The sequence below is a fragment of the Hemicordylus capensis genome, chromosome 2 (assembly GCF_027244095.1).
Source record: "Hemicordylus capensis ecotype Gifberg chromosome 2, rHemCap1.1.pri, whole genome shotgun sequence".
In the NCBI taxonomy this organism is placed as follows: Eukaryota; Metazoa; Chordata; class Lepidosauria; order Squamata; family Cordylidae; genus Hemicordylus; species Hemicordylus capensis.
In genome coordinates this window covers 244,787,323-244,799,066 of record NC_069658.1, presented here as the reverse complement: position 1 = coordinate 244,799,066, position 11,744 = coordinate 244,787,323, and the positions used below count along the sequence as shown (strand labels likewise).

The 11,744-nt window shown below is 43.3% G+C and overlaps 2 protein-coding genes across 3 annotated transcripts; both read left to right on the top strand.

Moving 5' to 3' along the window:
- The first annotated feature begins 3,243 nt into the window (after window positions 1-3,243).
- LOC128342683 (gastrula zinc finger protein XlCGF17.1-like) lies at window positions 3,244-6,534 on the top strand. The gene is made up of 2 exons (XM_053290380.1): window positions 3,244-3,378; window positions 4,723-6,534. The coding sequence occupies exon 2, from the start codon at window positions 4,809-4,811 to the stop codon at window positions 5,844-5,846; it is 1,038 nt and encodes a 345-aa protein (XP_053146355.1). The 5' UTR covers window positions 3,244-3,378; window positions 4,723-4,808; the 3' UTR covers window positions 5,847-6,534.
- Window positions 6,535-7,661: 1,127 nt separating this feature from the next.
- On the top strand, window positions 7,662-11,187 carry LOC128342687 (gastrula zinc finger protein XlCGF7.1-like). 2 transcript variants are annotated; one of them, XM_053290389.1, is made up of 2 exons: window positions 7,662-7,809; window positions 9,533-11,187. In XM_053290389.1, exon 2 carries the CDS (start codon window positions 9,619-9,621, stop codon window positions 10,579-10,581), a length of 963 nt encoding a protein of 320 aa, XP_053146364.1. In that variant the 5' UTR covers window positions 7,662-7,809; window positions 9,533-9,618; the 3' UTR covers window positions 10,582-11,187. The 2 variants fall into 2 exon arrangements, with proteins under 2 accessions (XP_053146364.1, XP_053146363.1); XM_053290388.1 differs by lacking the exon at window positions 7,662-7,809 and adding an exon at window positions 8,453-8,609.
- The last annotated feature ends 557 nt before the right edge of the window (window positions 11,188-11,744 follow it).

Genomic DNA, 11,744 nt, shown 5'->3' with positions numbered 1-11,744 from the left:
ATTTTGTCCAGCTATTTGTATAGAGGGAGGCATTCAATAGTGGGGCTTCCGTTTAATTAGTTTTAAGTTCTTTTTAGAATTGGGTTGACGTTGTTGTAATGTGTGTGGGTTTGTCTGGAGCTGGGGAGGCAGGGAGTGCCTTTGTTGTATGTGAGGCAGCTATTCCGGTGGTGGTGGGGAATAGAAGAAGTAATGTTGGCAGGTCAGCAGGCCGTTCCAGGGGAAGGGTAGTCAGAAACCTAATAGCTGTTTCCCCTTCTTGCTGTCCTGCCAGCTCTTTGACCTCAGGGAGCACTGCCAACAACCCACATAACCTTGCCTTGCTCCTCTGTAATGCCAGGTCAGTCCAAAATAAATCAGAACTCAACCATGATTTGATTATGGATGAAGGGGCCGACCTGGTGTGTATTACAGATACTTGGTTGTGGGAGGCTAGTGGCCCAGTCTGGTCCCAGCTTTTTCCTCCAGGATATTCTGTAGAGGAGCGGGTGAGGGGATGTGGTCTATGAGGGTAACATCTCCGTTAACAGGGTCCCTGTTAGGGTATCGGACCATATTGAATGTGCGTACTTAAGTCTGGGGACCAGAGATAGATTGGGACTTCTGTTGGTGTACTGATCGCCCCGTTGCCCAACGGAATCCCTTACTGAGCTCACGGACTTGGTTGAAGAACTCGCGTTGGAGTTTCCCAGACTCTTGGTGCTGGGGGACTGCAATGTTAATTTCAGGACCAATTTGTCTGGGGCAGCTCAGGAGATCATAGTGGCCATGACAACTATGGGCCTATCCCAAGTGGTCTCTGGACCGATGCATATTTCAGGTCATATGCTTGATCTGGTCTTTTACTCTGATCAGGGTGGAGTTCCATGGGTGGGGACTCCTACGATCTCCTCATTGTCATGGACGCACCACCATCTGGTTAAGGTTGGACTTACAATCACTTCCCACCTTTGCAGGGGCAAGGGACCTATTAAAATGATCTGCCCAAAGAGCTTATGGGATCTGGTAGGATTCCAATAAGCCTTGGAGGGGTGTAACGTTGGCTCTGTCAGTGATCCTGTTGATGGCCTGGTTGAGAATTGGAACAACTTGCTCACCAGGGCAGTAGACAGGATTGCTCCTAAGCGTCCCCTCCAAACTGCTTCAAAACTGGCCCCTTGGTATATGGAAGAGCTGCGAGGGCTGAAGCGGCAAGGTAGGCGGCTGGAGTGCAAGTGGAGAAAGACTCGATTCGGTTCTAACAGATTACATCATAGAGCACATTTAAAGATCTATGCTCAGGCAACATGTGCGGCAAAGAAGTGGATCTTTTCTGCCCGTATTGCTTCTGCGAATTTGTGTCCAACAGAGTTGTTCAGCGTTGTGAGGGGACTAATATCTGCCCTCCCTCCCTTGAACCAGAATTTGGACTCATCAGTTACCTGCTGTGATGTGTTTAAAGAATTTTTCACAGATAAAATCTCTCTGATTCAGGCTGACTTAGATGGAGAATCCACAATTAATTCGATGTCTGAATTAGGGAAGGGCCCGGACTGGTCCGGAGGCCATTAAAAATGGCTCCGGACCAGACCGGTCCGGTTTGGGTGGGGTGGTACCTTTAAGAGCGGCGGGAGGGTTTACTTACCCCTCGCCGCTTTCCAGCTCTGATAAATACAATACGAGGGGAAGCTCTTCTGATGGCTAATGTTTGCTGATGTACTGTGCCATAATTTCTCATTCTGTCGGATTTCAGTATTTTCCAATCATGTATTCTGAGGGTAAAGGTAAAGTGTGCCGTTGAGTCAGTGTTGACTCCTGGCATGTGATTGTCCTGTGGTTGTCTTTGATAAAATACCAGAGGGGTTTACCATTGCCATCTGCCGCGAACTATGTGATGATTGTTGGAAACGGAATTCCAGTGCATTGACCTTTGGCACCAACTATCCTAATGACTAGGGGTGTGCAATTTGGATTTTCAGTGTTTCAATTTGGATCCAAATCAAAACACTTCTGATTCGTTCAGTAGTTGAATCTGTCCCCTCCGAATCACCCCCGATTCGATTTGGATCCGAATCAATCCGAACCCAAATCGATTCGGATTAAAAAAACTGGTCCTGGGGCCAAAAGAGTGGGGTGGGGTGGTAGTACCTAATGGTTGGAAGCTACCACCCAAATTGCAGAGGGATTGGCCAAAGGGCTGATTTTTGGTGAATTGTTGAAGTTTACACGTCTTTAAGGTTTCCCCCCATTAGGTATAATGGAGTGTGTATCGCTTCACGTCAGGGGGAAAGGGGTGGCCTAGAGCAGTGTGGGGTTGGTGGTAGTGCCAGGTAGGGGCAAGGAAGCTACCTGAATTTTTTCAAAGGATTTTGGCAGAGGGCTGATTTTTGGTGAATTGTTGAAATTTACGCATCTTTATGGTTTTTCCTCATAAGGTATAATGGAGCTTTCAGCAGCCCCATAAGTGCACTTGGGGGGTGCTGGGGTGGCCCAGAGCAAGTGGTGGTGTAGTGCACATAGGGTGTCAACCACCCCTATGGGTTGCTAACCCATGGCGTACAGGGTTCTGTTGTTTCTGAGGTGTTCTAAGTGTGGATTCTATGATAGCAAATGCGATTTTCAATGAGACACCATGAATCCACTCTCACTTGAATGACTGTGTCCTAGAACAGTTGGTCTTGGAACCAAGCAGAGAGAAGGCAAACTTGGACTTAATCCTGAGTGGCACCCAGGATCTAGTGTGGGATGTCAGTATCATCGACCCTTTAGGGAACAGTGCAATCAAATTGATCATGCATGTGGGGAGAGAATCACCAAAGAAGTCTAACACAGACATGATGATTTTCAGAAGAGGAAACTTCTCCAAAATGAAGAGTATGGTGAAAAAAAAGCTGAAAGGGAAAATCAGGAGAGTCACTTCACTCCCGAATGCATGGAGTTGGCTCAAAACCACAATACTAGAAGCCCATTTAGATTGTATAACCAAAATGAGGAAAGGTGCCACTATGTCCAGGAGGATGCCAGTATGGTGAAGAGAGTGAAGTGACTCTCCTGATTTTCCCTTTCAGCTTTCTTTTCACCATACTCCTCATTTGGGAGCAGTTTCCTTTGTTGAAAGTGCCTCCTTTCTTTGATCACTTAGCAGGGAAAGTGAGCTGGGAATGTTCCCACTTGCCTTAGCATTCTTCATGCTGTTAACTAGTACCACTCTTCTTGCTGTGAACTACAACTCCCAGAATACATTGCAAACCTCAAAGCAATGACAAACAGCTGGCTCCTTTTAACCAGAGCAATGTGTGGAGGGTGGAGGCACAGAAGTCACTGGCTGCTCTCTTGCATAGACTTCCAGCCTGGGTGTTGCTACTTTTTCTTCTCTGGGTCTGGATCCTGATCATTCTGGTAAGTAGATTTCCCAAAGAAAAGAGAAGAAACAAGAGAAATCCCTGCCTGGAGAGGGAGGAATAGTGACAGACAGATGGAGTGATAGACTTCCCTAGTAACAGGGCAAGAGGTGGGAGAGCTTGTTGCTTTCTGCATTTAAAATCCTGGGGTGGGGATGTCCTTGTGGGAGCCCCTTCTAAGGTAAGTTTTTGTGGAAGCAGAAAAATAGAGGGACAGAAAGACTTGCAGTCGGATTGTTGAATTCCTTAGACTTCTATCTGATCTTGGAACTCCAAGCAGCCTATCCAGGCTTCTTTGAGAATGTCAGCAAATATGAGGTGAGGAGTGGTCTGGGAGGCATTAAATACACCTGTAGACAAAGCCTGTAGCCAAAGCCTCCTAAGGAAACAAATCCAGATTCTTCAGAAAAGTACTAAATTTTGTTGCTTGTGCTATATGAGACCCAAAGAGGAAAAGACTACAGTGTTGCCCGTCAAGCTAAATTTTTTGTCCTGTGCAATGCCTGGAGTACTGGCAAGAAAAGAGCATGCTCAGTCTCGTCATTTGTAGCCAGTGCCCTTACCCTGACAGAGCAATGGTGAATTGTGGTCCAGTATAGATTATTAATACAGACATCTCTGACAGAATAATGAGAAATGATGGCCCAGTACATCAGCAAGCCTTACCCATCTCAATAGCTTCCCGTAGTATTGAAATGTGAATGGGTGCTGAAAAATGTCATTCTAGTCCATCATAAAACATTACCCATCAGAAAAGCCTACTATCGTACTGGAATCTGACAGGGTAATGAAAAATTACATTGTTGTCCATAAGAAAATATTAATGGCTAAAAAAAAAATTGACAGGCTAAGAAAAATTTTTGGTGCACCTATGCTCAGCTGAAGCGATTTGGGGCTCTAAGCAATTCATGGGAGGCCCATGCCCAACTAATGATGCCCCTGCAGGGACAGAAGCTCCATAATGGAGAGAATTAATATTGTACATTTCATTCAACTCCACGATGCCTTCCTAGTGGTGCTTCTGCTCTTTGGGACCAGAAGTGATGTTTTTTCACTTAAGGGTATCTAAAAATATCAATTCTTTAAAAGCACTCAAAAACCCTCCTCATCAGCCAAGCATTTCCGGGTTTTTAAAATTTTAGGTTTTAACCAGTATTTAATTTTTAGATTGCCTTAATTGTTTTAAGATTTGTGTGTATGTTTTAACTTGTTTTATGTTGTTGTTAACTGCCCAGAGATGAAAGTTTGGAGCGGTGTACAAATTTGAAAGATAAATAAATTTGTCGCTGCATATTGGCGGTCACTTGCCCACCTCGGTTCATTCTCTTCTTCCCATTTCCAGATGAAGAGCCTCAACACAGCAGTCAGGACCACTGTCATTTATCCTGGGGCTGACTGTAGTCTGCAGCTTGGTTTTTAGGGGGACAAATGGAGGACCACAACCACACAGGCCCCCCAGTAGGGGAAAGGTCAGAAGAAACAGGTGATGGCCCTCATGACTTTCAGGGGACTGTACTCGGCAATGATCATGAATCACTCTTGGCTACTTCTAAGCAAAACCCCAGAGCCCAACCATCAACAAAAGAGAGGGTTTTGAGGTACCTTACTAGGCTTCTTGGAACAGAGAGAAGATATAGATGCTCAGTGTGTGACGAAACTTTCAGGAGGTGCCCACAGCTTAAGAGACATCTAAGAACCCACACAGGAGAGACACTCTATAGGTGTTCTGTGTGTGGAAAGGCCTTCAGACGGCATCTAAAGCTTACTATACACAAAAGAACCCATAAAGGAGTGAAACCATATAAATGCTTGGAGTGTGGAAAGAGATTTCCTTATATCGAAAACCTTATTGCCCATTCAGAAACCCACACAGGGGAGAAGCCATATTCATGCTTGCAGTGTGGAAAAAGCTTTGCTGAGAAAGATCATCTAACTGAACATCAAAGAACCCACAAAGACGAGAAACCTTATTCATGCTCACATTGTGGAAAAAGCTTTGCTCAGCAATTTGTTCTTATTAGACATGAAAAAACTCACACAGGAGAAAAGCCCTACACGTGCTCACAATGTGGGAAAAGCTTTGCTGAGAAGCATCACCTTATTGGACATGAAAGAACCCACACAGGAGAAAAGCCCTACACATGCTCACACTGTGGGAAAAGCTTTGCTCTGAAACATTTTCTTACAGTACCTCAAAGAACCCACACAGGAGAAAAGCGTTACACATGCTCACAGTGTGGAAAAAGCTTTGCTCAGAAAACTAATCTTACTAGACATGAAATAAGTCACACAGGAGAAAAGCCCTACACATGCTCACACTGTGGGAAAAGCTTTGCTCTGAAACATTTTCTTACAGTACATCAAAGAATCCACACAGGAGAAAAACCTTACACATGCTCACAGTGTGGAAAAAGCTTTGCTCAGAAAATTGATCTTACTAGACATGAAAGAACTCACACAGGATAAAGGCCCTACACATGCTCAAACTGTGGGAAAAGCTTTGCTCAGAAATAACATCTTACTGGACATCAAATGACCCATGAAATGAAGAAACCTTAGAAATGCTTGGAAGATGGAGAGAGTTTCTGTCCTTAATCAATCCACCATGAACATAAAATAAACCATAGAAGAGAGATGTTTTTACAAACACTTTTATTCTGGCAGGAGCCTTGATGATGAGGGCTCCTTAATGAAGAGAATACAATACATACCGAAGAGGAAACTTAACTATTTGGAGTGTGGAAAGAGCTTCAGTCACAACACATACTGCTTTTCGCTTCAAGAAATCCACACAGGCAAAATTACAATCTGCTTGTCCCAATCTAATTATGCCCTTTGAGTGTTCTTCATTTTTGAGCCGTTTGATCCAGCATTTTTAAGCGGCTTCTCAATGAGGAGCTCCCTGGTGGTTTTAATCGTGTCTTTTATTGTGCTGGGCTCAGTTTTTTTAAGTGCTTTGATTAAGAAGGTGTAGAAATGTGATCTGAAGCTTTTCCTATTGATGGAGTAATTGCAGTAATCATCTTCTGAGGCATCCGAGCATTCAGATGCAGTGAAACAGAAATGTTAGCTGCTTTTTAGAGGTTTTTTTAAAAAATAGCAGTATTGTCATGCATTTTCTGTGCTTACTAATAAAGTTGGATTATTTTTCTCAGTCTGTATTCCAGTGGCCCATGTAACAAACCTGTTTCCAACCATTGCTAGTCCCTTGCTAATAGAGCAAAGAGGTGCCTTATCAAAGGGGTAATTCTCTTTATTTAGCCAGGGGAGAGGAACTGGCCCTATCCAACCCTAGCACAGCATGCGTCTAGTGGTGGATCCTGGCATCTACCTTAAGTTTGTTTTTTAGATGGCAAGCCCTTTGGGGACATAAATCTATCTTATTCTCTTCTTTTTCGATGTAAACCCCTTTGGGAGGTTTTGTCAAAAAGCACTAAAAATATTCTTCATTGTCATAATCTTAGTGGCAGAGCCTGTCAGGATATCCATAAACATTTATTGGTTTGTTTTGTTTGTTTATTTACTATACCACCCAATCGTAAAGGCAAGAAGGGTGGTGTACAAGGAAGACATCATGGCATAATCATGCCATGATGTTAACAGCTTTGGCTTTCCAGCTAGTTTTGGACTACACCTCCCATCATCCTCTGTCACAGTAGCTATGTAGTCATGTATGATGGGAGTTGTAGGCAATATCTGCAGGAGGACCAGAGTTGTTCCATCCTGGCCCAATCCCACATAAGGAACTTTTCCACACCCAGCTTTTAGTTCACATCTCCTTGGGAATGGAGGTGTGCTTTTACATATCTGCCTAATTTACCGAGAAGTCCCTGCGTGTTATCAGGAAGCACTTCACACACAATTTGGGTTTTCCACTGCACAATAGAGTGTAGCTTGATTTATATCGGGGTTAAACAAAATCTACTTTTTGAGTCAGTTTTTCAGGGCAACTTTGAACTTGCAGTAAAGCATTTCCGTCAACCTGTGGTAACACCTGCTGCCAGGGAAAGCTCCTGGTATTTGGTAGGCAGAGCGCCTCTGGCCAATTAAAAACAAGTGCAACCACCACCATAAGAGAGAAGGGCTTGTTTCTCTTTAAGAGATAAGTCCTAGTCTCTGTGTGTGTTATTTTCCAGGGCTAGCTAATTCCTGTGTTTTAGTTTGTCCTTGTCTGAAGGGGGAGGAGTCTACTAGGGCAGGGGGAGGCCCCACATTCCTTTGACCCACATCCTGTGTCTCATTTGGAAGCCTACTCTCTACATAAGAGGAGTGGGGATGAGAGCATAGCGAACAAAACATTGGAGTTTTGCAGATGTTTAGCAGGAAGTGTGTAGGGGAGCCTAGAAAAAGCCCCTGTGATCACAAGGAGCCCTGTGGAGAAGAGAAGCTAAGTACAAATCCCTCCCTCATATTCCCACACATAGACCAGGTAAACTCACAGTCAGGTAATGACAAAGAGGTCAAATTTCTAGATACGTTGAATGACTGTGTCCTAGAACAGTTGGTCTTGGAACCAAGCAGAGAGAAGGCAAACTTGGACTTAATCCTGAGTGGCACCCAGGATCTGGTGTGGGATGTCAGTATCATCGACCCTTTAGGCAACAGTGACCATAGTGCAATCAAATTGATCATGCATGTGGGGAGAGAATCACCAAAGTCTAACACAGACATGATGATTTTCAGAAGAGGAAACTTCTCCAAAATGAGGAGTATGGTGGAAAAAAAGCTGAAAGGGAAAATCATGAGAGTCACTTCACTCCCGAATGCATGGAGTTGACTCAAAACCACAATACTAGAAGCCCAGTTAGACTGTATAACCAAAAGGAGGAAAGGTGCCACTATGTCCAGGAGGATGCCAGTATGGTGAAGAGAGTGAAGTAACTCTCCTGATTTTCCCTTTCAGCTTTCTTTTCACTCCTCATTTTGGAGCAGTTTCCTTTGTTGAAAGTGCCTCCATTCTTTGCTCACTTGGCAGGAAAAGTGAGCTGGGAATGTTCCCACTTGCCTTAGCGTTCTTCATGCTGTTAACTAGTGCCACTCTTCTTGTTGTGAACTACAACTCCCAAAATGCATTGCAAACCTCAAAGCAATGACAAACAGCTGGCTCCTTTTAACCAGAGCAATGTGTGGAGGGTGGAGGCACAGAAGTCACTGGCTGCTCTCTTGCATAGACTTCCAGCCTGGGTGTTGCTACTTTTTCTTCTCTGGGTCTGGATCCTGATCATTCTGGTAAGTAGATTTCCCAAAGAAAAGAGAAGAAACAAGAGAAATCCCTGCCTGGAGAGGGAGGAATAGTGATAGGCAGTGACAGACTTCCCTAGTGGCAGGGCAAGAGGTGGGAGAGCTTGTTGCTTTCTGCTTTTAAAATCCTGGGGTGGGGGACGACCTTGTGGGAGCCCCTTCTAAGGTAAGTCTTTGTGGAAGCAGAAAAATAGAGAGAGAGAAAGACTTGCAGTCGGATTGTTGAATTCCTTAGACTTCTATCTGATCTTGGAACTCCAAGCAGCCTATCCAGGCTTCTTTGAGAATGTCAGCAAATATGAGGTGAGGAGTCGTCTGGGAGGCATTAAATACACCTGTAGACAAAGCCTGTAGCCAAAGCCTCCTAAGGAAACAAATCCAGATTCTTCAGAAAAGTACTAAATTTTGTTGCTTGTGAGAAAAAAGAAAAAATTTTGGTGCACCTATGCTCAGCTGAAGCGATTTGGGGCTCTAAGCAATTCATGGGAGGCCCATGCCCAACTAATGATGCCCTGGCAGGGACGGAAGCTCCATAATGGAGATAATTAATATTGTACATTTCATTCAACTACACCATGCCTTCCTGGCGGTGCTTCTGCTCTTTGGAACCAGAAGTGATGTTTTTTCACTTAAGCGTATCTAAAAATATCAATTCTTTAAAAGCACTTGAGAACCCACCTCATCAGCCAAGCTTTTCCAGCTTTTTAAAATTTTAGGTTTAAACCTGTATTTAATTTTTAGATTGCCTTAATTGTTTTAAGATTTAAATTACTTTATATTGTTGTTAACTGCCCAGAGATGAAAGTTTGGAGTGGTGCAGAAATTTGACAGATAGATAAATAAATAAATTTGTCACTGCATATTGGCGGTCACTTGCCTACCTAGGTTCATTCTCTTCTTCACATTTCCAGATGAAGAGTCTCAGCACAGAAACCTGGACCGCGGTCATTTATCCTGGGGCTGACTGTAATCTGCAGCTTGGTTTTTAGGGGGACCAATGGAGGACCAAAACTTCACAGGCCCCCCAATAGGGGAAAGGTCAGAAGAAACAGGTGATGGCCCTCATGACTTTCAGGGGACTGCACTCTGCAATGATCCTGAAGCACTCTTGGCTAATTCTAAGCAAGACCCCAGAGGCCAGCCATCAACAAAAGAGAGGGCTTTGAGGTACTTTACTAGGCTTCTTGGAACAGAGAGAAGATATAGATGCTCAGTGTGTGACAAAACCTTCAGGAGGTGCCCACAGCTTACTAGACATCTAAGAACCCACACAGGAGAGACACTCTATAGGTGTTCTGTGTGTGGAAAGACCTTCAGGCGGCACCTAAAGCTTACTATACACCAAAGAAATCATAAAGGAGTGGAACCATATAAATGCTTGGAGTGTGGAAAGAGATTTCCTCAAATCAGAAAACTTATTGCCCATTCAGGATCCCACAGAAGGGAAAAGCCATATTCATGCTCGCAGTGTGGAAAAACCTTTGCTCGGAAAGATCATCTTAATGCACATCAGAGAACCCACACAGGGGAAAAACCATATTCATGCTCACATTGTGAAAAAAGCTTTGCTCAGCAAATTGTTCTTATTAAACATGAAAGAACTCACACAGGAGAAAAGCCCTACACATGCTCACACTGTGGGAAAAGCTTTGCTGAGAAACATCATCTTATTGGACATGAAAGAACCCACACAGGAGAAAAGCCCTACACATGCTCACACTGTGGGAAAAGCTTTGCTATGAAAAATTTTCTTACAGTACATCAAAGAACCCACACAGGAGAAAAGCCTTACACATGCTCACAGTGTGGAAAAAGCTTTGCTCAGCAAACTGATCTTATTAGACATGAAAGAACTCACACAGGAGAAAAGCCCTACACATGCTCACACTGTGGGAAAAACTTTACTCGGAAACAACATCTTACTGCACATCAAAGAATCCATGAAGTGAAGAAACCATAGAAATGCTTGGAAGATGAAGAGAGTTTCTGTCATTAATCAATCCACCATGCATATGAAAGAAACCCTTGAAGAGAGACTTTTTTTTTTTAACAAATGCTTACATTCTAGAAAGAGCTTTGATGATGATGTTTCCTTAATGACAGGATACAATGAACAATACAAATAGAAGAGGAAATGTAACTATCTGGAGTGTAGAAAGAGCTTCAGTCACAACACATACTGCTTTCAACTTCAAGAAATCTACACATGTAAAATTTCAGTCTTGTCCCAATGTAATTATGTCCTTTGAGTGTTCTTCATTTCTGAGCTGTGTGATCCAGCATTTTTCAGTGGCTTCTCAATGAAGAGCTCCCTGGTGGTTTTAATCGTGTCTTTTATTGTGCTGGGCTCAATGTTTTTAAGTGCTTTGATTAAGAAGGGGGAGAAATGTGATCTGAAGCTTTTCCTATTGATGGAGTAATTGCAGTAATCATCTTCTGATGCATCCGAGAATTCAGCTGCAGTGGAACAGAAATGTTAGCTGCTTTTTAGAGGTTTTTTTTAAAAAAATAGCAGTATTGTCATGCATTTTCTGTGCTTACTAATAAAGTTGGATTATTTTTCTCAGTCTGTATTCCAGTGGCCCATGTAACAAACCTGTTTCCAACCATTGCTAGTCCCTTGCTAATAGAGCAAAGAGGTGCCTTATCAAAGGGGTAATTCTCTTTATTTAGCCAGGGGAGAGGAACTGGCCCTATCCAACCCCAGCACAGCATCTGTCTAGTGGTAGATCCTGGCATCTACCTTAAATTTGTTTTTAGATGGTAAACCATTTGGGGTCATAAACCTAACTTATTCTCTTCTTTTTCGATGTAAACCCCTTTGGGAGGTTTTGTCAAAAAGCAGTAAAAATATTCTTCATTGTCATAATCTTAGTAGTAGCGGCTGTCAGGATATCCATAACCGTTTGTTTTGTTTGTTTTGTTTGTTTTGTTTGTTTTGTTTGTTTTGTTTGTTTTGTTTACTTACTATACCGCCCAATCGAAAAGGCAAGAAGGGTGGTGTACAAGGAAGACATCATGGCATAATCATGCCATTATGTTAACAGCTTTGGCTTTCCAGCTAGTTTTGGACTACACCTCCCATCATCCTCTGTCACAGTAGCTATGTAGTCATGTATGATG